The 27,657-nt window shown below is 41.9% G+C and overlaps 1 protein-coding gene across 1 annotated transcript in view; it reads left to right on the plus strand.

The window, feature by feature from the left end:
• Window positions 1-27,657, plus strand: part of PALM2 (paralemmin 2) — a 211,315-nt gene that overhangs the window by 178,835 nt on the left and 4,823 nt on the right. The window contains exons 4-6 of the mRNA XM_006886924.1: window positions 10,383-10,497; window positions 11,672-11,693; window positions 16,765-16,869. Of these exons, the coding sequence (XP_006886986.1) occupies window positions 10,383-10,497; window positions 11,672-11,693; window positions 16,765-16,869 (242 nt within the window). The remainder of the gene's footprint in view (window positions 1-10,382; window positions 10,498-11,671; window positions 11,694-16,764; window positions 16,870-27,657) is intronic.

Raw genomic sequence — 27,657 nt, forward strand, 5'->3', positions numbered from 1 at the left:
GAAAAGGTATGGAGATAGGACGCATCCCTGGCGTACACCCTTCCCAATTTTGAACCATGCAGTGTTCCCTTGCTCTGTTCTGACAACTGCCTCCTGGTCCAAGTATGGGTTTCACATTAGAACGATCAAGTGTTTTCGAATTCCCACTCTTCCCAGAGTCATCCACAGTTTGTTATGATCCATACAGTCAAACACACACACACACACACACACACATGATAGAATTGTTAGTATTACACAGAAAATCCGTTGCCATTGAGTTGATTCTGATTTATAAAGACTCTCCTTTGGGTTTCCAGGGTTGCGTATCTTTATGGGAAGAGACTGCTCGTCTTGTGGAGCAGTTAGTTGATTTGAACCACTAACTCTTTAGTTAGCAGTGTGTTACAAAACACACTATGCCACCTTATAAAACTCTGTGTATTATAGTTGTTGTTGTTGATTGCCATCAAGTTGAGCACGACTCATAGTGACCCTATGAAAAAAAGACCTGAAGCCTTTTTATAACTATTGTCATTTCTCTAAGTTCATAGAGCTTCCAGAGGCGTATTGTTTAGGAAGTGGATGCCACTCCTGCTTCCAAATTGTATTCTAGATTGTTGTTATTATTATATCATCATTTATGGAGAATGAAAAATGAAGTCCATCTGAAACCAAGTTTGTATTTGTCTGTATTCTTTAGAACTCATCTGACAGATGACCAGACAAAAGAAAAAATGTTTTGGCTCCTATAATGAAATAGAGCAAAGGGGTAGCGGAGTATCATGGGATGCAGAGGCTGGAAGATCAGTAACACAGTTTTCCTCTCAGTTAGCCTGTCCTGTCTGTTCCTCTTTGTGTCAGCCTTGTTTTCTCCTCCTGCAGACACAAATTCTCAGTAGGACCTGGACGGCCAGGTAGAACTGGGGCAGACAAGGCACAACAGAAGGAAAGCACCAAGTGAGCTGATGGAGGCTGGAGGGAGAGGTAGCTAGAATGTTCAGGCTTCTCTGAGGAACCACACTGAGCCACGTCAACTGGGGCAATGGAGAGGCCATCCTGGGCTGTCGGTCCTAAAATGAAAGCAGAAAAATAGGAGCCTTGGCCCATGATGCCTCTGCCTGGCACATGCTTTTTTCATCTGGTGAATGTGTCCTTCAAATCCCACCTAACATATCCCACCTAGTCATGCATGCTTTTGTTATCAACTTGCATCGGCTAAAGAAGCCTTGGTGGTTCTGTGGTTGAGCATTAAACTGTTTAGCAGTTTGAATCCAGGAGCTACACCACTAAAGAAAGCTGTGGCAGCTTCTGTAAAGCTTTATAGGCTTGGAAACCCATGAAACAAACAGTTATATTCTGTCATAAGAGAGGAAGACCCTCAATGAGATGTACTAATTCAGTGACTGGACTAATGGGGTAGGTGTGTCAGAGACAATAAGGTCAGCACAAGGTAGAACAGGGTTTAGGGCTGTTGTACTTAGGGTCACTGTGAGTCGCAGGTGACTTGACGGCACATAATAACAACACTCTGTCGTATAGGGTCGTTATGAGGTTGGAATAAACGGGAGGGAGGAGGCGGCAGCGAGCTTTCTATCTGTGGAGATTGGCATTCAGCTATGATTAGCTTACACTTGAAGACCAGCAGGTTTCTCTTGTGCACACTTAGCCATTTTAAGCAGAGGACACAGTTGATGACTCCACCTTCCGCATCATTGTGTCATGCTTGGCAGGAAAAAGTGTACTCCAAAGATGTCCACGTCCAGATTCCTGCACTCAGCGAATATATTAAATTCAGGGCTTCAAACAGGTTCCTTTCCGTTTGACTCCCACCTTGTCCACCCCAAATAGGCTGAGTCAGAATATACAGTTTCATAAGATCCTCGGGAGGTTCTTGTGGGACTCCATGAGCTTCTGGAGAGCTTGTTATAATCTAGATTCTGACTCAGTATTTCTAGAGTGGAAATGCAGGCTCTCAGGGTTTGAACCAGAATAAAGCCTTTGGAAGCCTTGATTGTTACATGACAAAAGAGAATTGAGGCTGGAGATCTAATTAAGATTGCTAATTAGCTGACCTTAGCATAGGGAGGTTAGCCTGGGCTGTCTAGGTGGACTCATCTTGACCCTGTAAGACAAAGTAGAACTACACCATAGAGTTTCCAAGACTGTGACCCTTTTCAGTAGCAGATTGATTCATCTTTCTTCTTTGGAGTAGTCTGTGGACTTGAACCACTAACTTTTTGACCAGCAGCCAAGTTCATTAACTACTGAGACACCAGAGTCTTCTATAATCACAAGATTACTTAAAGGTGGAAGAGGCCAAACTCAAAACCACTGAATTGATTCTGACTGATAACGACCCTGTAGAAAAGAGTGGAACTGCCCGTTTGGGCTCTCAGGCTGTAAGTCTTTGTGGAAGCAAGCTACATAACAGTGTAACTTTCTCCCACACAGTGACTGGTGGGTTTGAACTACAGACCTGTTGGTTAGCTTCTGAGGTCTTTAATCAGTGTCCCACCAGGGCTACTTAAATGTGGAAGGAGGAGGCAGAATAAGAAAGTCAGAGGAAAATGTGACTATGGAAAAAATGATCAGAGAGATACAATGTTGCTGAAGGTGGAAGGAGGGTGCCATGGGCCACAGAATGTAAGTAACCTCTCGGAGCTAGAAGAGGCAACGGAAATAGATTGTATCCTGCAGCCCTAGAAGGGAACAAAACCTGGCCAACACTGAATTTTAACCTAATGAGACTTGAGTCAGACCTCTAAAGAGAAGAACTAACTGTAAGATAGTAAATTTGTGTCTTGTTATAACAACAATAGGAAACTAATGCATCCTTCCAGCACCAAGTGCCTGTGGGCTGAGGAAGAGGCAAAGAACACATGAGTTAACTTGTACAAACCCTCCTTCTCCATTTAAGCTTTCCCAGATGCTCTACTCAAGACATTTTATTTATATCTTACTGGCCAGAGCTGCCCGTGGCCACTTGTAACTGCAAAGGAAGTTGGGGCATTTGCTTTTTCAGCTGGACTCATTGCTGCCTCCAGTAAAATAAAGGTTCTGTTTGAGTGGAAGAAGGTAAAAAGCAGATATTGGACAGGCAACTTGGGTTCCTACCGCACTCCAAGAAAGAGCTCCGTCCCTCACAATGCATTCTCCTTCCCTCTAGTTCTGGGTTTTTTTTTTTCAGTTGTATTGTAGCTTTACATGTTCACATGGCTGTTCTCATTTCTTGACCTAGAACTCCCACGACAGACACTGTGTTTGATTTATCTCTTCATGTCTAGTGCGCTCCACAGTGCCTGGGACAGAGAAGATGTTGCATAAAGTTCAATGGATGAGTGAATAAATGGATTTTGAAATAGGTCAATGATTGATGTGCTTCATAAAGGCATAGGTGCTTTGTGCGTCCCAGTGAGGATTGTCTGTTGGGGCAAGGTGGATGCTATAAGACCATTTGGCCATGATTGCAGCCTCAGCACCATTAAATTAAGTCTCCACAGCTGCAGTGTGTCACCTTTCCTTCCAGCCAATTACAGTTTGCTTTTGGCTCCAGTGAAATGGAGCCAGCCGGTCAGGGGCTGTTATGCACACCTGTCACAGCCTAAAGAGCCTCAATTAACCTTGTGTATAAATTACACTTCCTGCCCATTATTTTTAGCACGGCAATATCTACTTGGCTTCTCCAGAGAAGACTGCATTAGATTTCAGCCATGAATCTACAAAACAGTGGCGTTTCTAGCCTGGCTGTAAGACAGAGGTTAATCCCGTGGCAGCCTGTTTCTTGAGAAGCTCTTCGGTTCTAAGGCTGGGCTTTTCTACAGAAAGAGGGCAGGCTGAGCCATCCATCACCCCTAGAGCCTGGCTCAAGGCCATGTGTGAATTTGTAGGAAAGTCTGTTAACATGTATATAACTTGCTTCAACTTTATTTAAAACGGTGTCTCTCCTTCATTCCCTTTGGGGTGAAATGCAGTTGTTGTTATCTCAAAGGTTTTGTTTCGTAGCTTTTTCCCCCTCTGTATTCCTTCTCAGTTACCTGGTATCGTGACCCAAATCTTGAGCACCTGAACTATATAGCTGTGAACACCGAAACCCGAAAGGTCAGCAGCGGGCTGAGGAGACCCAGTGGGGTCAGCCAGTCAGCATCAGGTCATGGAGAATTCTTAACCACTTGTGGCTCCTTCCTGGAAGGAGTGAGTTAAAGTCAGCCATTTTTAAGAAAATCGGTTTTCTTTTTCAGACTTCAAGCAAATGCAGTAAATATCCATTCACCTAGCTTTCAGACAACATTAAAGTTCACTTATTTAACCTCTTCCTTGAGAAATGAAAAGCACTTTTCTTACACCTCAGCCAGTGAGAACTGCCTTTTTTTTTTTTTAGGCACTGAACTTGTCTTGTTTTTACTCTAGTTGTATAAATAATATGTATATTTATTATACAATTTAGAAAGCATTATTTTGGAAAATTTAAATCACTTATACTCCCATTACCTAGACACAACTACAACTGACATTTCCTATTTTCTCTCTCTCAATCATAAAATGGCGTCCCGAATATTTCCAGACTCTGTCAGTATTAGGAGCAATAGAACGAGGGAAGCTTCTATTTTTCTCCAGTATTTTAGTGCCAGATATATTATTAGGGTACACACATGTTCTGTATCAGCTATTACCACAGTAGTACAGTATCATAAATTACCCGCAAACTCAATGGCTTAAAACAAAAATTCTTTTCCTCACACTTCTAATCAGCTGGGGTTTACTGCCTTAGAATAGGGCTACACTGAACAATTCTGCATTCAGATCCAACATGGCTTCTATTGTGGATTGGGCTTAGGTCTGTTTTTGTATGTTCCTCTTGGGACTCAAGCTGTAGAGATGCTCTAGACACTGAGCAATGACAGAGGCACAAGTAAACAACACCAAACTGAACTAGCCCAGATACTGCCTCCATTTGGGTCATGTCTGCTAACATTCCATTGGCTAAAGCAGGTCACATGTCTAAGTCAAAGGAACAGAGAAGTACAGTACATTTCATCTACCATAAAGCCAAAGAAAGTCAGTTGGCCAAGACTAGTATCAATCAGGTATGGAGATAAACTCTCCCAATGGAGGTGAAAGGAAAAAAGGGTATATTTTTAAAAATATTATGCTGTACATCCTAACATTAGCTGAAGTACCCTTTTCTTTGAAGTTCAAATAAAATCTGCTCAGAAATTAGCTGGAAAATAGTATCAGCTTCCCAAATCTACCCACGAAATCTTGAGCCTGGATTTCCTCTCCCCACTAACACAGTTCACTTTATGAATGTGACCATCCTTTGTGTTGTCCCTTGTCCCACACTTATGTCTCTTTCCTTGCTTCCCATATCTGTTGTCCCTTCTAGCTTACTCATATCTCTTTCCTTCATCCCCTCCACAATGATGTATCTAGATGGTTTTACTGAACACTTGGACCACCAAAGGAGTTTTCTGTCTCTTTGTTGTTTGGCCCATTCTTCTCCAGGCTGTGCTTTCATCACAGCCTACACGCAGTCTGTAACTCGAACTTTACTGGGAAAATGTCCCCTAAGACTCCTGAAGGTCTTCCCTTGTCTGAGCCATACCTTTGTACAACTTCGTTTAGGTGTTTTCATTCATTCAGTATACAAATACTGAGCACTTGTACCCTCTCCATGATAAACTTACAGTCAAGTAGGGCAAATGAATAATTTATGTAACTCTAGCAGAAAGTTTAAAGTTACTCAGCACTATTTATATTTGGATCCAGTTCACTCTTTGTGGGTATCTTCCCTGTGCATTGTAGGGTGTTTAGCAGGCATTCCCAGGCCCCTCCTTTTCAAGCTGTGATGACTAAAAGTGTCTCCAGACGTTGCCATATATCCTGGGAAAGGAGAGAGAGAGAGAGATTCAACACTGGTCCAATACACAGTAGATAAGACTTCTGAAAAAACAAAAGAGCATGCTATGAAATGTTCAGAGAAGGAAGTCATCAGTGCCCTCAACCAGAGGGAGGTGAGTGAATTAATAAACTAATTCATTGCCATGGAATCCAAACCAACTCATAGCTGATCCTCCAGCAGACTTTCAGAGGCAGTAATGGTAACCTAATGGAGGGTCAGCTGAGAGTCAGTTCTAACTTGACAGCAGTGAGAGATGAAAGAGCCAATTAGAATATGGGAGGACAGAAAGGAAAAGAGGGAGCAAGAATAGGTAGCAAAGACTCCGCTGCCAACCTTCCAGCATGATGAGGCAAAGAAGATAGGGAAGATCAAAAGCAAAAATGAATAAATGAACATTTTGTCCAAAAGATTCAGGAAGCACAGTGGTCTAGACTCTGTGGAATGTAGATACACCCTCTGTAACCTCAGCTTACCTAGCTGTGCTACCTTGGTATGCCAACATATGTGGGTGCTAACAAGGTGAAGATGTTGTAAAATATCATAGACTCATTTGGTTAGTAGTTTAGCATGACGATTATGAGTAAGATCTAGAGCCACACTGTCTGGCTTGATCTCTGACCTTACTGCTCTACAGAATTAAACTTAAATAGTGTAGCTAGATTTCAATGATCTGATCTGGAGAATGGGGATTCTCTAGTATAAAGTGACTGTGAAGATTAAATGAGATAAATACAAATTCTTAGCTCGTTTCAGCCACAGAACTTGTTGGTTCCAACTCATCGTTGACTGTGTGTCCAACAGAATGAAATTCTGACCCAGCACCATCTTCGCACTCTCTGCTCTGCTTAAACCCATTGTTCCAGCCACAGTGCCAGTCCAGCTCGTTGAGGCTCCTTTCTCTCAATGATGCTCTGCTTTTCCGTGTTTAATGACCTTTTTCAAGGACTGGCCTCTCCTGATAACATGCCCAAAGTACACAAGTGTTAGAGCCTGGCTAACTTGTAAAGCAAGATTAGCCCTGTACCAAAAGACCAGCAAGACTAACTCCATCTTGGCTATAGTATCTGCTTAATAGAAAACAACTCAAGGAAGCAGGATGTTAAAAAGTGAGCCATATTGCAGCCATTTTAAGCAAGTAGCCATTTTATGCCAGGTTCAAATGTGCAGATGTTTGAAGGGGAGCAAAAACAAGTTTAACCGCTCCTTGAACCCCAAGTCCAAGCAGGAATGTGTGGAATGGTATGTCCCTTCCTAAAGACTCTGTTCTGATGGCCTTGCTTGTTAATTGGAAGCCTTGCTTGCAGGTGGCAGGAATATCAAAGCAAATGTATTGTCGGCCTTGAGACTGAGTTGTTTTTCTGTTCACTGCAAAAAAGAATGTAGCACAGAAGTTGAGGAATAAACTCTGCTATTTGCCATCAGCGTTAGCCTCTCTGCATCTTCATTTAATCTTCATCCCTTCTCTCGGTGAAACTGCTCAATGTAACGAGGCAGGACCCCATTACAGAAGACAAAGTTTTATTATTCTTGCTTCGAAGAGCAGTCTGGCTTTGCTTCTTCCAAGACTTATTTATTTAGTATTTAATCCAGTATACAGTCAGCATTCTTCACCAGCAGCAGAACTGATTCAAAGATATCAATCAGTTCTTCAGTCTTCCTTATTCATTAAGTTTCATATGCATATGAAGCAATTGAAAATACCATAGCTTGGGTCAGGCATGCCTTGGTCTTTAACTTGATAGCCTTGCTCTTCAGCACTGAAGAGCTCCTTGACAGTAGGTTTTTCCCATGTAACATGACTTTTGATCTCTTGACTGCCACTTCCATGACTGTTGATTGTGGATCTATGTAAAATCATTGACAGCTTTATTTTTTTCTATGTTTATCTTGATACTACTTATTGATTCAGGAAAGATTGTTTTGTTTTCTTTATGGTGAGGTTAATGCATACTGAAAGCTGTAGTCTGTGCTCTTCAGTAAGTGCTTCAAGTGCTCTTCACTTTCAGCAAGCAAGGTATGTTATCTGTGTACTGCAGGTTGTTGGTGAGTCTTCTTCCAATCTGATGCCGCATTCTTTTTCATAATCTAGTACTCAATAAAAGTTCTAGTTCTCACTTTATATTAATATTAATTTTTAATTAATATTTTTATATATTAATTTACTGAAAGATGACTGTTGTCGAGAGTCCCTCCAAATCATAGCTGTAGCTAATGTAGAATCCTTTTTGGAAATACTGAAACTTCCCTTGAAGAAAATATATAGGATGGCCATCAAAACTGAGGAAAGTTCCAGGAGACCAGAAATAAGGGAAGTTGCATTTATTTCCTCGATTTCTCCTCTTTGGGGAGAGTACAGTCAAGCCACTGAAAGAGATGACAGGTTTCCAGCTAACCAGGATTTCTTTTTACTAAGACTAACTCTTCACTTTAGGAAATCTGACAGAGAGCAATTAGTTTACGTTGGCTGGTGGTAGAATATAGAGCAATTTCTCCAGGGATATCATTACAGATATCAGATGAATCTTGGCAGAAAGCAGAGAATACCAGAAGGATGTCTATATGTGTTTTGTTGACTGTGCTAAGGCATTTGACTGTTTGGATCACAACAAATTATGGCTAACATTGACAACGTGAATCCCAGAGCACTTACTTGTGCTTGCAGAAACCTGTACCTAGATCAAGAAGCTCTTGTCCAAACAGAGCAAAGGAATATTGCATGGTTTAAAATTAAGAAAGTTGTGAGTCAGGGCTTTCCCCCCCATACCTATTCAATCTGTGTTGCTGAGATGCCGCACACTCTTCCATAACCATGTCATATATCATAACAGTTACCCATTATGTACAATTTTTGAATGAATTTCCAGATTTATTTGTTCTGGGAATCAGGAGTGGCATCTACTTCCTAAACTAGATGCCTCTGGAAACTCTACAAACTTTCTAAACTCTGTAAATGTTCATAGATGATGTTAGTCTTTTAGTCATGTTAGTCATGTCTTTTGTGCAAAACTTATTCTCAGTCATAATCAACTTGACGACACTTAACCACTGCTAAATGAAACTAGTGATGTTTATATCTGGAGGAACACTCTCTTCAACTTTGTAAATTACTCTTTGTCAATGTGCAGTATGAAGTAACCTGGGTTGCTATGATGCTGAATCATTGGAGTATCAAATACCAGAATGGTTTCCCAATGTGAACAGTGTTTGGTGGAGCTCCCAGTTGTAAAGCAGGTTTGGATGCAGGAGTGGCATCCACTTCCTAAACCACATGCCTCTGGAAATTCTGTGAACTTGGAATTGACAAGGTATATAGAAAGGCATTAGGTTATTTTTTTCATAGAGTCACTAATGAGTCACACTTGACTTGACGGCAATCAACAACAACAGCAACTACATTCAATCTGTATGCTGAACAAATCATAAGAGAAGCTGGACTTAATGAAGAAAAATTCTATGCAAGTGACACAACTTTGTTTGGTTAAAGGATCTTGAAGCTCTTGGTACAGAAAATAAAATACTACAGCCTTCAATATGCATTAGAAAAACAGAATTTCTTACCACCAGGCCAAAAGGCAACATCATGGTGAAAAGATTGAAGAAGACAACGATTTCATCTTACAGGGATTCACAATCCCTTAGAACCAGCGATCAAGAAAAACGATAAGTTGCCTTGGGAAAATCTGTTGTCAGAGACCTCTCCAGAGTACTAAAGAGCAATGATGTCAGTTTAAAGACTAAGGTACACCTGATCCAAACCATGCTCTTCTCAGTTGCTTGCTATGTATCTGAAGGTTGGACAGTGACTAAGAATGACAGAAAAATTGATGCTTGTGAGTTGCGATGTTGGAGGAGAGTATTGAATATCCCATAGACTGCCAAGAAAACAAACAGATCTGTCCTGGAGAAATGAAATCTGGATGATGTTCATTAGAGGCAAGGATGACAAAACTTCATCTCATATATTTTGGACATGTTATTAGGAGGGACTAGTCCTTGGAGAAGGATATCATGTCTGGGAATGTAGATGGTCAATGAAAAAGAGGAAGACTGTCAACAAGATGGATTGACACAGTGACAGCAGCAAAGGTTCAAGTACATCAGGGATGATAAGGATGGCACAAGATAGGACAGGGTTCATATCCATTGTTTATAGGGTCACAATGAATCATAGTCGAGTCAATGGCACATAATAGCAACATGTAAAACTTACCTTTTCCCAAATAAGAAATGTACAGGTTGTTAGGTTTAGAGGAGAGACATCAAAGCTGAGTACTGGATACTTGCCTGTAAACTAACTGTAGCTCTGGGTTGTCTTTCGTTAGCCAGTGTCAGCTCACAGCTGAAAATACAGGATGTTTTGCAATGTAAAACCTTGACCTAGTGTCTCAGTTTAATGTAAAACGAAGCCTGCCAGCAACACCCAAGCTATCCAACAGGAAGGAGCTTGCCCATGGGTGGCAGGACAATAGAGTAACCTGTCCTCTGTTTGTGTGTCTTCCAGGCTCGAGCAGGAAATACAAGCGCTAGAAAGTGAAGAGTCCCAGATATCTGCCAAAGAGCAAATCATCCTAGAGAAACTAAAGGAGACAGAGAAATCCTTCAAGGACTTTCAGAAGGTGAAGAAAACAAATGCGATTTCTTGAAATGATATCTGGGGTGGATAGTAAATTCTGGGGGAAAAAATGGGACTAGTGGATAAAAAAGCAAGGGGATATTAATGAGAAAAGTCTGAGCTACATACACACTGTCAATTACAGGCTAGGCATGTTAGGACCAGGTGCCACACCAGAAATGGAGCAAGTGGTCTATATTCAAGTGTGATGTTACCTGGTGGCTGGTAAACACAGAGAAGAGTCATTCAATGAGCCCATTATCCCTGCTGCCCGTGGAGTCCCCGGGGTGGTATAGTTGGTTAACATGCTCAGCTGCTAACTAAAAGGTTGGTGGTTCGAGTCTACCCAGAGATTCCTCATAAGAAAGGCTTGATGGTAAGCTTTCATAAAACCCAGCATTAGGGAAAAAAAAAAAACAAACCAAAAAACCCAGCATCGGAAACCTCACAGAGTGCAGTTCTGCTCTAATATACATGGGTCACTTTAAATCAGTGTTGACTCAGCAGCCCCTGGACCAGTTGCCATCTTTTCCTTATATTTCATTCCCTGAAAAGTCTTTTCCCACTGAACTTAAGAGTTCTAAAGTGAATTCTTATTCAACAGGTTAAACATGTGCCTTTCACTTGAATTTTATTTCTATTTTATAAAATATAAATCTGAGTCTTTTCTTTATAAACAGACCAGAGTCAAAGTCATTAAAAGGCCATAACTTCCAGATACAAGTAGTATAAATACATGAAATTTTACATATGCAAAACCAGATGGTGTGTAGTATAGAATAGAGAAGAGAAACCATAAGGCCAACAAATAGGCCTTGCATATCTTAGGATGGTCCTTCCATATGGTAACCCTACTAGTGTAGGTATTATACACAATAGGAGAGCATGAACAAATTCATTGTCAGATTTGTTTTTCTGGTATCACTTCTCCACACAATCACGTGGACTGCTGGAGAAGCTAATAAAGGTCTATTGGGAGAATGTCTATGTAAGGTGGGGATATTGAGCCTTTCTTTTTATTTTGGAGCTCAAATCAAATGTCTCAAAAGAAAAGACAGGACTGGTTTTCACCATCACAGTCAAGTGTTGGGCAAAGCTTCATGGGGAAAGATAGCAGAAATGAAGAGGGACTGTTTGTCCGTGTGTAGTAACTCTGAGCTTTGCTTTTGTTTCCACAGAGCTTCTCCAATACGGATGGAGGTAAGTACTCTCTGCCCTGTGTGTAGATGAGTATTTTTGTCCTGATCAGCTTAGTTGGAAAGGAAGGCTGATGCTGTCATGAGTTTCATGACATGGGCTCACTGACAATGTGACAGTAACGATGGTCTGTAAGGGCATCAGAAGGAAGGGCAATGTTGTTTGCAAAACACGGGAAGTTCCTGTTCCAAGTCTTGCCTGTCTCTCTTCCTCAGGGACTGTCTTGATTGCTATCCTGAGTCTACAGAACTGACCTGGATGTTTTCCTCCTTCATCTCAGATCCCAGAGGATCACTGCTTAGGCCTTTGTAAAAAGGTTCTCAGCAAAGTAGATGCTATTATCAAGGCAGAGTCCCTTGCAGGAATGAGCATATTTGTCCTGCTGGCTAGATGCTAGAGTTCACACATATGTCACTTAATATTTAGGGAACCTTTTTGAAGCCTCTGGTTTTTCTTTGGCTCAGAAAACTGCAGTTTCTCCAGCCTTCCAGGGAAACAGGACCAAACAAGGCTTCTCTCCCAGGTGGGACAGAGCAGGTGATGGGTGGAAGCAGGGCCCTGGCATCCTGCCTCTCTCTTCTCTTCCTTGTTCCTGTCCTCTCCTCTTCTTACCCAGGCCTGTGGGATGAACGGGTGCTGTGAGTTTTTATCCTTCACCTTGACCTCAGCTGCAAACCGGTGAAAACCGCTTGAATCCCATTTTCACTTTGGCCCTCACCTAGACTTTCTTTAGACCTGTCAGAAAGATCACATACACCTGCTCATCTTGCTCTTCTAAGATTAACTTTTTAACTAGGAATATGAGTAGGGATCAGATCTGAATGTTTTCCCAGCATCATTTGGGGGGAAATATGAGGAATATTTTTCAAATGGAAGAAAACGTAGAATGCATTTTTCTGGATTAATGAAAACATTTGCAGTAAGGATTGTTCTATTGAGCGGCTGTAAATATTTTCCCCAGCAAAACAAAGACAAAGGGTTTGGATTTTGGTTCCCTGGGTGGTCTTCAGGAAGCTTCTGTATTAAACCTCATGTTCTCAGCACATGGAGACAGTGACAAGCCAGGGTGTGGCTGAATCAAAACGTTCTGTATTTTGGTATTGGGGAATGGGCATAAGGAGTGGCCTTGCTTGTTTGAGGGAACTAAGCGTAACAGCATGGACGACACCCGACTTTCCTGGGGCAGAAGACCTGAGGCACGCTCCATGTCCAGAAGTGAGGCGCCGAGTGGCAGGCTCGGGTAGACAAGGTGCAACATTGGCACAGTCTCTCCTGAACCTGAAGGGTGTCCTTTTGTGCTCCGCTTCTTTTCCCCTCCTCCGTTCTCAGACCAGGACATATTATAGTCTTCTTTTTGATGATCAGAGAAGGAAAGCTGCCTGTGTGTCATATTCCTGAGAAGGTTTCAAAGAAAACTGTCTAGTCTTTGACTTGTTAGCAAGCAAAAATGTAGCTACATTGTACAGTCTGTTCCCCCCACGAGCTTTTCCTCTCATGTCCTCCTTGCCTTTCTGCTATTTTCATTCCTCACCTCCAGCCATTCAGACAGTTGTTTTGTGACTGCAAAGGAAGGCTGAAAAGAAGTCACCCTTGTGTCTCTGTCCAGTGTCTCCTTCTAAAGAGAAGGATGAGCTCAGGTTTAAGAGACGGTAACAGTCTGAGGAATCTCAAGCAAAGGTCCAGGGGAAAGGTTCTGTAGTCTTGTCTGTCATCCTCTATTCGAATTCTTGCCGGGGCTGCTTCCAGCTAAGCCTGGAGTTACCAGTCCATCTCATCATATTTGTTGTCAGAGGAAGATGTTTGGAGGAGAGGACAGGACACATTTTTCCACAGAGGCTCCCAGTGTTTGGATTGCACTGTGGTCTGAGGGAGCAGACTGAAGCACATTTCAGTTGAGGAACTTGGGATGATCTCATTTTCTGATTCTTGATTTCGAAGATCTCAAACTGCCAATGTCCTTTTACAGTCAAACTATTTTGTCTCATAGAACTAACAAAACTATTACAGAACAATAATACCTTAAGGAAAATATCCTGAGGCACACTAGTTACAGAATCCAAGTCCAGTTATCATCATCTACCAATGTAAGGTGCTGCAGCTAATCAATTAAAGCATCTTCAGCTTATGAGGCTGCAGTATGTGTGGGGCGGAGAGGAGAGGGAGAGGCAGAGGCAGAGAGAGAAGGAGATTGAGAGATTCTACTGATTTTGGTACTATATGACTTTATGAGTATCAGAATAAATAAATATCATATTGCTGGATTACCAATGGCTTTTTGTAACATGGTAGCCTTGGAAATCAAGAGCCATTCGTTCCAATCTTGGATAGAAGTCCCTGGTCATGTACATTTTGGTGCTGCCTTGGCTAAGTACCATGTCTTTGTGTAGCCCTAAGTTGCATATATTGTATATTGGGACTTAACTATAGTCTTCACTCACCAAAGAGCTGGTCCAAAACCCTTGGTAAAATTGGCCAGAGAAAATGTTAGAGTTTCATCCTTAAGTACAGTTCTGGTCTTCTGTGTTCCCATCCCATACTGGCCAATGGAAGCATAGTGCCCTTTCCAGATCAAAGCCTTTACAGCACCAGATGCTCCGCTGGAGAAGGAGGGGCAACCTGACCTGCTGGTACTCAACAAGAAAAAAAGGAGGGGGGAGAATGTACATAACTGGCTGTTCTCACTTCTCTGAAAATGGAAAAGGGCATTTGTAGACCACGCTGTTTTCCAGGGGAGACCACCTGAAGAGACTTTTCCCCCCCTCACTAACACTTTGGAAGCCCTGTTTGCTATTCCTTGTGCTGGTTTTATCATCTACTTCATTGTTTTACCCTGAATTTTATTATTTAATGGCTTGTTGGGGGTGCTCTATCTTCCTCTTCGTGCCCCACATGGCCTAGGTTATATCTTAGCAGAAGCCAGGTAGCCCCGGCCCTCTAAGAGCTGTGTAACTGAAACTTGGAGCTAATTCCTATTCAACCAAGGTATCTATCACCCACACCCACGTGCCAGGGAGTTGTCTGCTGGAGGGACTGAAACACAAACAGTAGGAATCATTTACTTGCTTTTCAGATGCAGAAGTAGCCTTGTCTGTTAATGGCTTTTGTTTCTAGCTGCTAAAAATTTCATCATGCTCAGAGGCCCTAGAAACTCTCTATATTTAGCATGAACTAGGTTGTCTAGTGGTAAGTAGCTGTGCTGCAATCCTGAAGTCACATGGTTTGAATCTACCAGCTGCTCTGTGGGACAAGGATGGTCAGTTTCTTCCCGTGCAATTAACTGCCTCTGAAAACCCATTGGAGGGTCAGCTATGGGTCTGTTTTGACGTGATAGTACACACCAACAGCCTTCTAGATACACTTGCGACTGGTCTGTGAGATCTTACCTAGTCTTTCTAGCTTGAGCCCCGTTTCCTTTCATGGTCAGCTTTACTAAGCTTCCAGTGCCACAGATTTCTGGAAATACTCAGTGAAACTCAGAAGTTCTCCAGGTCTGCTCTGCTCTGCATCTCTTTCCCCCTAAAGTGTCCACTTACCCTGTTTTCTGGGCTCAGTTGCAAGTATCAGGACCTACTTCCCCACAGCTGCTGCTCCCCTTGGTCCCACTCATGCTTTGTTGCAAACCTTCCACAGCTCCCCACAGTAAGGGTAGTGAAAAACCTGAAACCTAAGTTCAGGATAATGGAAGGGAAACTCAGTGGGGAGAATAATGTACAAGTTCACAGAGTCCCTGACTCAAATTCAGGACCATTTTCAGGGAGTCCCTGCAAACAACTTCCCAACCATCTCCCAATCCACTTCCTTTCTGAGCATAAGAGGCACTTCAACCATCTCTTCTGTAACCAAGGACACACGCTTAAAACACATGAGAGCCCAGGGGAAGAAGGCTGGAGCCTCCCCTCAACCAAAGCCTATCTGCTTCTCCCCAGATGGTGGATGTGAGAAATTCTAGGCGTTGGAGAGTGGTCTTTGTGCTAAGAACATAATATGCCACCATTAGGTCAGTCTGATATTTGTCTTTAGACTTCACACAAGTTGATAAATGGCCTAGTCAGTTAGAACTATAGTAATCCTCCTCTAGAACCTGGTCATAGCCCTCTCCAGCATGAGATTAGGAGAATGAAAGGAAAACTGCCGGAGTGAAGGTAGTGTCCGTGGAGGGGCTAGGGGGAGGTAGGGGTAAAGGGGGTAGAAGCCCCAGGACTGACTGAATGTCCCAGAGGGGGGAGGAGAGAAAGATTTTGGGTGAATTGTGGTGTCATGAGCCAAGAGCTAGCGCACAGGAGAAGCAGCAAATGAGGGAAAAATAAAAACTCTGGGACTTGGGGTCACATGGGTTATTCTGGTCTCCTCGCCCCCGTCAGTATTTTCCTTTTCTGCTCTGACATCTTGGCATACCTGCTGATAGGTACGTCTTCCGGGGTCTCCCCTCCCTGGACACGGGCTGGAAACACAAAACTCATTGTCCCCCTTCATTGCACAGCAATATTTCCCGTACCTGACTTCATGGTGAATTCACCGGGTGCTGGTATTTGGAATCTCAAGATTTTTCAGACTGAAATGCTAGCCTAAATTTTTTAAATCATACAGTAAATTGCAGAGGTTTTCTTTTTCCTTTTTCTAAATAGTTCAGGCACATAAAACTATATTTTCAGCTCAGGAACGGAACCCCATATCTATTTTTTTTAGAACATTTTTTATGCACGTTTCTGGTTTGATGCCCCATATGTGCTCAATCCCATCAACTTGATAACGGCTCTTGTGGACTCATTTTTTTTTTCCTTCCCCTATCCTCTGAACTCATTGTATATCTAGAATTCTAGAACTTTCTAGTGAATCTGTTAATACATAAAGTGGTCCTGGGGCTTGAACAGTCTGGCTGGGTTCCCTCCAAACTCAGCTACTCTGCTGAATATCAGTCACCAGGCAAATGCTGCCCTTTGTTTATGCTGATCCTCTGGTTCAGTGACTGCCCAGCGGTCCATTATGTAGGGCAAGCAAGTTGCTGTCTCGGCAAGTGAGCCCATTGGGCCTCCCAACACTGTGCCTAATTGTATTCCCTGTTCTCTGCTACCAGATGCAGTAAATTACATTTCCTCCCAGCTCCCCGACCTGCCAATCCTCTGTTCACCAACAGCAGAACCACCATCACCTGGGCAGGACAGGACCAGCAAAGTGGCTGGTAAGTCCTAGGAAGTAATTTGGTTTTAAAGCCAGGACTGGCCATGGGGCATGCATTTCTCTGAACTTTATTTATGAGATAAATGTCAAGATATCCTGCCATGGGAGGACCCTGCCCTGCAGCCCAGCCTAAGACATAGCATTCAGAGTGGCCCCAGAGGGTAGACACTGACCCCTAAGGAGCAATTAGAACTATGTGGGAGAGGTAGTAAGGAAGTCGTACTCAGAGCATTTATCCCCAACACATCTCTCATGTTCATGGCTGGGATTTTTTATCAAAGCTAATCTATGCTCTGTCCCTGGGAATTTTTATTTTTTCGTATTGGAACAGCACAGAAGTGAAGCATTCTTGAAGACAGGTAGAAAGTACTTTCAAGGCTCCTGAGTGCAGTGCTAGGGCCTTTTGGGAACAGAGCTATTTGTATTTTAAGCTTATATACTCCCCACACTTTACATTTCTGTAATTATTTCTTCCCTACTCTGGTGTATTTGGGGGTGGAAGAGTAGCAATTTAAAGAGTATATGTTTTTTGTTAATGTTTCTCACAATTAGGGATTTTAGAAAATGATACACTTATGGGTACAGAATGTATATTGAGCTTACTTCAAATGCACCTGAGAAATTTGATCTTAGAAGGACATGAACTATAAATCTCTAGACCAGTTTTCTCACGCCATGGAGAAATATGCTAATGGTTAGGAAGTTAAAGTGGGGATGGGGAGGAGATTTTCCAAAGATTGCTTAGTTATGAATAATGTAGATAAATTCAAGTATGCACATCAAATTATACTTTACATGCCCTAGATAAGTTTATGCTTTAAGGAAATCGTTGACTGACACATTTTATAAAAACAAATTTTAAAAATCATAGACTTTCAAAATAGACGAACCTTTGTAAATGCATGTCAACTTGAATAGTTTAGAGAGTAAGTGATGCCTCCTTTAATGTAAAATTTAAAAATAAGTAAATATTGATGCAATTGTTGCATGTATTGGCTAAATTGAAATATCTCCTGGTCATCTCTGTAAACACTTTGGCATATTACTTTTACATGTAGCTTCACAGAGTTCCACAGCTGGATGGGACTTTGAGTGGTGTCTGATCAAACCAGGTCAGGCCAGGATTGTCATTACAGAGGACAGTTTTCATACAGATGAGCCGGAACTGAAGCCTCCACTTGTGTTACAGAGGCTCCCTGGAAGGAACTTGAACTGAGTGTTTTCAGAGTGTTCCAAGTGGCCCAGCTCCTGAAAGCTGTGGGTAAATAGCTTCCCAGGCCTTCTCTTCAAGTTCCTTTACCCGGTGGGACATGTGACAGGATCTGACAGAACACATCTATTGGGTCCATTAATGGTAGGAGTAGACACAGTGTCTTAGGGCTCATTTTAAGAAATAGGGAAAAGATTTAAGAAGCTTTTATTAATCCAAGAATATAAAGTTCACAAGTAATATGTTAACGTTATGTAGGAATGACTGTGTCTGCTCTCACAACCTAGCATTGTTCAGATTTGAAAATATAGGCCTCCCCAGGTTTTGAAGATATGTTCCCAAGTGTGACTTTGGGTTGAATTTGTAGGGACATCAGAACAGGTGTCCATGGGTCTTGTTTGGCCTTTATTTAGTTCATGAGAAGACTCAAAGCTTTTTTTCACTGATTTAAAACCTGAACACACAGCAAGCAAAGGCATGATGGAAAATTTGTTTTGGATAGTATTAGCTCAGGAGGCCTGGTGGTGGTATGGTTTAAATATTAGGTGGCTAACTGAAAGGTCATAACTGGAACACAACAGCCACTCTGCTGGTGCTGCATAAAAATGAAGCAGTCTGCTCTCGTTAAGGTCTATAGCCTCAGAAACAAAGGGGTAGTTCTACAATGTCCTGTCAGTTTACTGTGAGTCAGACTTGACTTGACAGCAATTTGTCTGGGCTTTTTGTTTATTTTTTTTTTTCTTGAGTTTGGGTATTGGTTTATTCATTTCACAGTGTATGCAAATTTACATATCATTAAAGGGGGGTACAGGTTGCCTGTGAGTTGGACATTCATAACCCAGGGGCTCAGTGATCCAAATAGCAAATGTGTTTAGGAAGTGTTATGTAATTGGTCTTTTAAAAAAATAAGTTTATATGTGCCTTGTTTATTAAGTAAGAACTTATTTGCCTAATCTCTTGTGGGATTGTATAAGGAAGATTCTGAAAGGAATTGCATTTGATGTGGTTCATTTCTTTTATGCAAACTGTTTTTGGAATAGAGTTCTCTGATTCACTGTCAGTTAACAGTGGCTACACCATGAATATATAGCTTAACAACTGACCCCTGCCTCTGGGATTAGATGTACTCTAATTAATATGAATATGTTAATGCTGTGTAGGAAAGGGTATATACTCCATATTGTTTTGTGAAACCCCCTCTTGGAATTTGCACCAACTTTGGGCCATTTTTACAAATGTTTCTTGACATTACTCATTATTATGACACATGTTGCTGTTGGTTGGGGTGCAGGAGGTTCCACATAAATGGGAATTTACTTAAAATCAACATCTTTTAGAATTAAGAGGTGTCAGTTCCAATCCTGGATCCAACCACTAACTAGCCATTGCAGCCTATGAAGAGGTCCTTCTCCAAGGGTGTCTCCCACACCTTCTCAGTGGGAGTTGATCTCCCTAGTGACCTGTTCCTACACTGGTTTGTTATAACCATGGCAAAATTCTTTCTCCGATGAAGTTATCGTTTGACTACCTTTATCTTCTACACAGTGGTCCTTATTCTACTCTGTGGAGCCACTCAAAACAATTACACTCCTCTACAAGATTTTCTTTCAAGTGTTTGAAAATTGCCATCATGTTCTGTCTCTCAGAGATCCTCACTTTACATCCCCTGTATCCCCACAACCTTTTTATTTGGCATATCTGGTGGCCTAGTGGCAAGGAGTTGCACTACTAACCCAAAGGCTTAGGGCTCATTTTAAGAAATAGGGAAAAGATTTAAGAAGCTTTTATTAATCCAAGAATATAAAGTGATGGCTTGAATCCATCAGCTGCTCTGAGGGAGAAAGATAGGCAGCCTCCTGCCACGTGATTTATATAGCCTCTGAAAATCTACTCAGTTGGTTCCAATTCCATGGCAGTGAGTGAGTGAGTTTCATGAGAGTAAGAGCTCCAGTGGCCTATCCTGGAGGGAGTTAGTGCCGCTAACCCAGAAGCCACGCCTCCCTGCTGTGGGAATCTACCGGAGGAGAAAAATTGGCCTTCTCTTCCCATGCAAGTTACAGCCTCAGAAATCCATCAGAGGATCAGCTATGAGTTGGTTCTGACTCAAGGACGATAAGTTTGAATTTTTCAGTTTAATAGATGGCTCTGAGACACCCCCACTCTCCCTGCCCCTCTCTCCTGAACACGCCTCATTTTGCCTCTGATCTTGCTGTGCATTGCCTAGAGCCTGCCAGTCTCAGGTGCACTGTCACCACACACAGTGGAGTGTGTTACCCACCACGTGGCTAACTTTAGCACTGTGGTCTTTCAGCTTTAGTTTCTAAAGTAAACCCTCAAAGACATTTTCCCATCTGCCAATTGGCCTCTTTTCCTTTATCCAGTGTAATTATTGCTTCCGAATAACTTATTCAAAATGTGATCCCCTCAGTGGACTCTGATCTCTTCCTCTTACCCACACATAGAAGAGTTGAAATTCTTCACTTCTTGACTTAACAAGATGAAATAAACAGAAACCGTGTGCGTTCTTGCCCTTTGCAGAATGAACATAACTACTTGAAATATGTTCTGGATAAATGGACTCTCCTGAGTGTTGAGAGTTCCGTGGAGCCATGTGCAAAGTCCTTGACAGCGGGGAGGGGGACATCATAGTGAGACTTGGTGGGCAAGGCCTTGGTGTTCTCTTCAAGCATAATGCCGCCTCCGTCCTGTGTTCACATATTCTGCTGTATCTCATTTCATTTCAATAAAGAGTTTAACACTTTTGAGAGTAGAAAACTCTGTGTTCTATTGGTGGTGGTTTTATTGTTCATGATTGTGGTACCTCAAAGTCTCCCTTTCCTTCTCAGTTTAGTTCAAACCTACAAAGTAAGATTTCTTCTTTCCTCAATCATTCTCTTGATAATAACATGTGGCTAGTGGAAAGCAGAGAGAACACTGTGGCACAGCATTAGTGCTGTCCTGGCTGGTTAGGTGCTCTTAAATACCATTGAGTCGGAACCAACCCGTAGCTGCCCCCCAACAAGTTGGTCTCTAGCAGCTCTAAATCAGCCCTATTACACATGATCTTCTATCAGCAGCAACTCCTGGTTGTTGTTGTTGTTGTCGTTGTGTGCCATCAAGTCACTTGCGACTCATAGCGACCCTCTATACAACAGTCCTAAACCCTGCTCTATCCTGTGCCAACCTTGTTGTTTCTGACACACCTACCCCCATTACCCCAGTTACTGAATCGATGCATCTTATTGGGGGTCTTCTTCTCTTGCACTGTCCCTCCACCCTCCCAAATATGATTTCCCTCTCCAAGGACCGGTCCCTCCTTGCAACATGTCCAAAGTATGTTAGATGAAGCTTCAGAACCCTTGCCTCCAAGGAGCAGCCCAGTTTCACCCTCTCCAGAACAAATCTGTTTGTTCTCCCAGCAGTCCATATTCAACACTCTTCTCCACCACCACAGTTCAAAGGCATCAATTTTCTATCATCCCTAGTCACTGTCCAGCTCTCTGAAGCATAGCAAGCAGTTGCAAAGCCTATGGCCTGGTTCAGGCTCACCTTAGTCTCCATACTGACGTCATTGCTCTTCAGTACTCTAGAGAGGTCCCTGAGAGCTGACTTTCCCAACATAATTCATATCTTCATTTCCTGGCTGCTGGTACCAAGACTGTTGATTGTGGAGCCAAGCAAACTAAAATTGTTAACAATCTCAATCTCTTCACCATACATAATGATGCTGCCAAGTGACCCAGTGGTTTTGTTTTCTTGATGTTTACCTTCAATCCATATTGAAGGCTGCAGTCCTTGACCTTCCACAGAAAGCACTTCAAGTCCTCCTCAGTTTCAGCAAGCAGGGTTGTGTCATCTGCATAATGCAGGTTGCTGATGAATCTTCCAATCCTGATGCCACATTTCTCCTCATACAGCCCAATGCCCTGGATGATCTGTTCTGCATATAAATTGAAAAGGTATGGAGACAGAATACATCCCTGGCGGACACCCTACCCAATTTTGAACCAGGCAGTGTCTCCTTGCTCTGTTCTGATGACTGCCTTCTAGTTCAAGTATAGGTTTCTCATAAGCACAATCAAATGTCCTGGGATTCCCATTCTCCTCAGAGTCATCCACAGTTTGTTGTGATCCATATAGTCAAAAGCCTTTGCATAGTCAATGAAACACAGATAGATACTCCTTGGTACTCTCTGCTTTCAGTCAAGATCCATCTAACATTATCCCTAGGACCACAGCCTCATTTAAACCCAGCCTGCACATCTGGCAGTTCTCTGTTGTCATACTGCTCCAATCGTTTTTGTATAATTTTCAGCAGAATCTTGTTTGCATGTGATGTTAATAATATTGTTTGACCATTTCCACACTCTGTTGGGTCACCTTTCTTTGGAATGGGAACAAATATTGATCTCTTCCAGTCAATTGTCCAGGTGGCTGTCCTCCAGATTTCTTGGCACAACTCAGTGAGCACATCCAAGGCAGTGTCTGTTTGTTTAAATAGTTCAATTGGTATGCTGTCAACTCCTGGAGCCTTGTTTTTTGCCAATTCTAGTTATTCTAATACCCAAACTATATGTTCTTCTCTGATCCACAGAAATATAAAGTACTGTGTGTTGATCCAGAGAAGTCCTGGTAGTGCAGTGGTTAAAGTGATTGGCTGCTAGCCCAGGAGTCTATAGTTTAAACCCCACTAGCTGCTCCCTAGGAGAAAGATGTGGTAGTATGTTTTGTGATGATGTGCATTTTTAGAAACTCTATGGGTCAGTTCTCCTCTGTGTGGAACACTCTCTCTGAGTCAGAGACTACTCAACCGCAATGGCGTTATGCTTGGTAATGACCTAGAGAGACTGTATACTTGACATTCATCTAATCTGTCTAGAGTCTTCGACCAAAAAAGACTCTAATCTGCGTAGCTTCTGCCTGATGAATCTATGCTGACTCTTGGTGATCTCTCCTCTTTGAAAAGCTGCTCGGGGATCTAGCAGACTCAAACTACATACTTTGTAGAATCCATTCCTTCTTGGGTTTTGGAAATGAGAACTTTCACTTTCCCCCTCCAGCACATTTCTTGGTGGTCAAGATTCCTGAAACAAACTCACTGATGAGAGCATTCGGGACCTTGGGCGGAAAGCCTGTAGAACTCTGGGTGCTCAACCCCCTCCATCTGGGCTTCATTTCCCTTTTAGCAGTCTTCCTTGTGGTCCTTTGCAGACTGGAGATTATGATTTTGACCTAAAAGGTCGAACAAAGTCAGATCTGAACTTCTAGCTTTTCTCTTTGTTATGTCTATCAGCATTATATTCCTGCTGGCTTATGTTTTATTAATAATATTACTAAACTATTAATGGTGAAGAGATGGGATTGTTAACAGCTTTAGTTTGCTTGGCTCCACAATCAGCACTCTTGGCACTAGCAGCCAGGAAATTAAAAGATGCATTGCACTGGGAAAGACTGCTGTCAGAGACCTCTCCAATGTACTGAAGAGCAATGGTGCCAGTCTGGAGACTAAGGTGCGCCTGATCCAGGCTATTGTCTTTGCAATTACTTGCTATGAGTCAGAGAGTTGGACAATGACTAGGGATGATAGAAGGAGAATTGATGCCTTCGAGCTATGGTGTTGGAGAAGAGTGTTGAATATACCATGGACTGCTAAGAGAACAGGTTCTTTCTTGAGAAGGTGAAACCAGGCTGCTCCTTGGAGACAAGGATTCTGAAGTTTTGTTTGACATACTTTGGGCATGTTGCAAGGAGGCACTAGTCCTTAGAGAGGGACATAATGCTTGAGAGGGTGGAGGGACAGTTCAGGAGATGAAGACCCTTGATGAGACAGATTGATTCAGTGACTGGGGTAATGGGGGGAGGTGTGTCAGAGATGGTGAGATTGGCACAGGATAGAGCAGGATTTAGGGCTGTTGTACATAGGGTTGCTATGAGTCACAAGTGACTCGATGGCACATAACAACAACAACAAACTATTAGTAATGTTACTATTAGTTTATATATCATAATTTTATTAATATTGATTTCTGCAGTAAGATGTGAGAAAGCAATTGAAAGTAAGTTTTTATTACTTTATTTTTCTTTCATTACTACTTTTTTATGTTAGAAATTTATGTTTCTGTGAGTAGAGGAAGAATTGATGGAATACATTTCTGCATTGCCACTGACATCCCAGAGCTGATTTATATTTCCAACCGCAAAACAAGCAGTGAACATGTATGTATAATGGTGATTGTACGCTTCCAAGAGCGAGACTGCCTAGACGTATGTGCATTCAATGAGCCACGCATGGACTTTGCTCATCTGCCACATGCCAACCATGATGGAAACGTCTGGATATTAATTTGTTTGGGATAACTTAACCAAATATCCTCTCTGCTGGTAGGCGTCAGTAGCTGACAGCTACCATAATTTGCGCATCTCTCATACACAAACCACACAGTCTATTTATTCTACCACAGAACGTCAAAGCTGCTTTGGTTCTAGAAATTATCGAGACCTATGCCTTATTATACAAATGAGGAAATAATTATAAGGCTCAACGGAGGGGTATGACTTGGATAGGAATTCAGGGCCATTGTTCTTTCTTCCTCCCTGACACCTCCCATCCTACTGACTAATGGTGGCGGAGTTCATCATATGCCTACTTTACACGTACACACTCAGTTCTACCTCTCCTTTCCGCTGACCACAATGTCAAAGTGAGAGAAGCCTGAGAATAAGCAATTAGTAATGACTGAATTTTTCATCTTTGCGGAATGCAATTTCCTATATGTTCTTAAAAAAAGTAATGGGCCTCATTCTGAAATGAAATCATTGGTCATTCTCTTCCTTTGATGCTGTCAAATGCTCTTATGTCCTCTTCTCTGGACTTCTTGTAGTATTTATTCTCACCTTTGTCTAAACTGAAGGTCTCAGAGAACAAGGGATAATACGGAGGGCAGGGAGTAAGATTAAACAAACAAACAAACAAAAAAACCTCTTTGTACCTTAGATCCATCTGCCTGGGCCCTGCACAACTCCAGGTCATGGTGACATCGCACCCTCATCTTTCCCATCATTTTTAAGTATCTTCCCCAGGGACCTTAACTCTAATGCACACATGGATGACTTTAGAACCTAGGGCCTTGGATTGTCAACTCCCTTAGAGCTATCTCTGCTCCGTCAAAATGGTGGTTCTACTGGTGATAACTAAGTAAACCAATCCAGAGAATCCAAATCAAAGAACTGACTTCTCTATTCATTTGTACTCTTTTGAAGAAAGTATTTTATCACTTCTCATTAATGAAATGAACATCTTATTCTGCTTCCTCTTAGGTTGTTGGAAAGAATAATGAAAAATGCTGTATATATACCAGTCTTATTGTAAACAGTATATAACATGTGAAATTACAATTATTTTTTTGAAAAAATTTTCCAGAGTCCATTTGTGCTACTATTGACATTTTCATTGATCTATCTCTTTCCTCCTAAAAAACTTCAGTGAACTCTCTTCTTCACATACACAACTCTGGTGGTGTAGACTGTAGAAAGTCACACTGCTAACTCAAAGCCCATATGTCTCTGGTGGTTTGAGTCCACCAGGGGCTCTAAGGGAGAAAGATGGGCGATTCACAACCATAAAAAGGCCAGTGCAGGATTATCTGTCAATCATTTCTTCCTTGATAGCAGTGAGTTTGAGTTTTGAGTTTTTTCTTCACATACTTTTATTTATGACTATGTTGTTATGTGCCGTCAAGTCGACTACAACTCACAGTGACCCCATTAGCAGTGGCTGTGAACCTTGCCATATCCTGAGCCAACCTCACCATCTGCTACACACCTGACCCAATTGCATGGTCACTGTGTGAATCCATCTCATCCAGGGTCTTCCTGACCTTCTTTCTACCTTTCCAAGCATGATATCCTTCCCCAAGGACTGGCCCCTCATGACAACATGCTCATACTTTGTGAGATAGAATTTCAAAATCTTTGCCTTCAAGTTGCAACCTGGTTTCAACCATCCTCAGGACAGACCTTGTTTGTTCTCTTGATAGTCCATACTCAGTCAACACTCAATTCAACACTCTCCTTCTTAGTCCAGCTCTCAGATACATTGTAAGTAATTGTGAAGACCATAACTTGGATCAGGTGCACCTTAGTCTTTACACTGACATTATTGCTCTGTAGCACCCTGGAGTGGTCCTTTATGATCATATAAATTTCCTTCAGTGTCTCTCCAGAAGAATTTTCCCTCTTGGCAGCAACCCTTCCTCATTTCTTATTTCCATTAGATGAATTCAAGGCTAAGTCTTCACAATATTCATCACCACACAGACTAGTGTGCATATGTCTTAAATGAAGACAAAAATGAATTGGAGAGTATTCTTCATGGTTAGAGATGAGGACGTGCTAGGAACGAGAGGTCTAGAGTATGAATTACTTGACAGAAGTAGAAAAGAATGCAGAAGAGTTTTGTTGTGTGGTTTTTGTTTTTTAAAAGACCATATGCATTAAAAAAAAATGTTTCATTTAAAATGTAACTGTATTTTCCCCTTGGTTCATTTCCACCTCAATTTAAGGTTTGAAATATTGTCTGAGAACTGAAACAAAATTTAATTGTTTACCCACAAACAATATATTTAAGATAAACATTTATACTTATTACATAGTTGTCCAAATGCCTAAACAACATTCCCGTATCTTCACCCATGAAGGCAACTCATGGATAAAACTGGAGCCTCTCAATGTCTTCACCAAGTGCCACATTCCAAAGGAGAGAGTGATGTAGGCAAAGCAGGTGGGAACACCCTTCGAAGGCGGCTGTGAAAATGGGAAACATATGAAAGTTGTGTTTATCACGCAGAATGTCTTAAGTTTCTTTTGTGATAAAAATATGCTAAACTAATTAACATTTTCTGCCCTCACATTCAACAAGTTTTTTTAAAACTATGTACCATATGTACCATAAATATAAATGTGTAGCCCTAACAAAACCATGTCACACAGGATTTGGTTCCATTGCCAAACCTTAGCCTGGCATGTTATTCCCTTTAGAATCTGTCTGCAAACTCTCTTTTTTAGCCTCTTCTTTCCATCTTGTTCTTTCTCTGTACACTCAGGCCATAAAATACTTTGCACTATTCTTGTTGTTGCTTTTGTTAGGTGCCATTGAGTTGACAATGACTCATTGCAACCCTGTGAACAACAGAGCTGAACCTTTCCCTATCCTGTGCCATCCTTGCCATTTTTCATAAGCCCATTGTTGCAGTCTCTGTCGAGCCACCTCGTTAAGGGACTTTCTCCCTTTTGCTGACCCTCCCATTTCCCTGCACGATGTCTTTATCCAAGGACTCCTCCCTCTGAGAATATGCTCAAAGCATGTGAGACAGAGTTTTACTGTCCTTGCCTCTAAAGGAGCACCCTAGATGCACTTCTTCCAAGAAAGACTTGTTTGTTCTCTTAACAGTCAATAGTATCAAAAATCCTTCCATAACTGTTTTTGGCTGTACCTGCCCTGCCTCTGACTGAATTGTTATTCATGTTGTCCTTGGGAGATTTCTAGAGTCTTGCTTCTCACTGCTTTGAATGCCTACTTCT

This window comes from Elephantulus edwardii, unplaced genomic scaffold (assembly GCF_000299155.1).
Source record: "Elephantulus edwardii isolate Elephantulus edwardi_28Jun2011 unplaced genomic scaffold, EleEdw1.0 scaffold00052, whole genome shotgun sequence".
Taxonomy (NCBI): domain Eukaryota; kingdom Metazoa; phylum Chordata; class Mammalia; order Macroscelidea; family Macroscelididae; genus Elephantulus; species Elephantulus edwardii.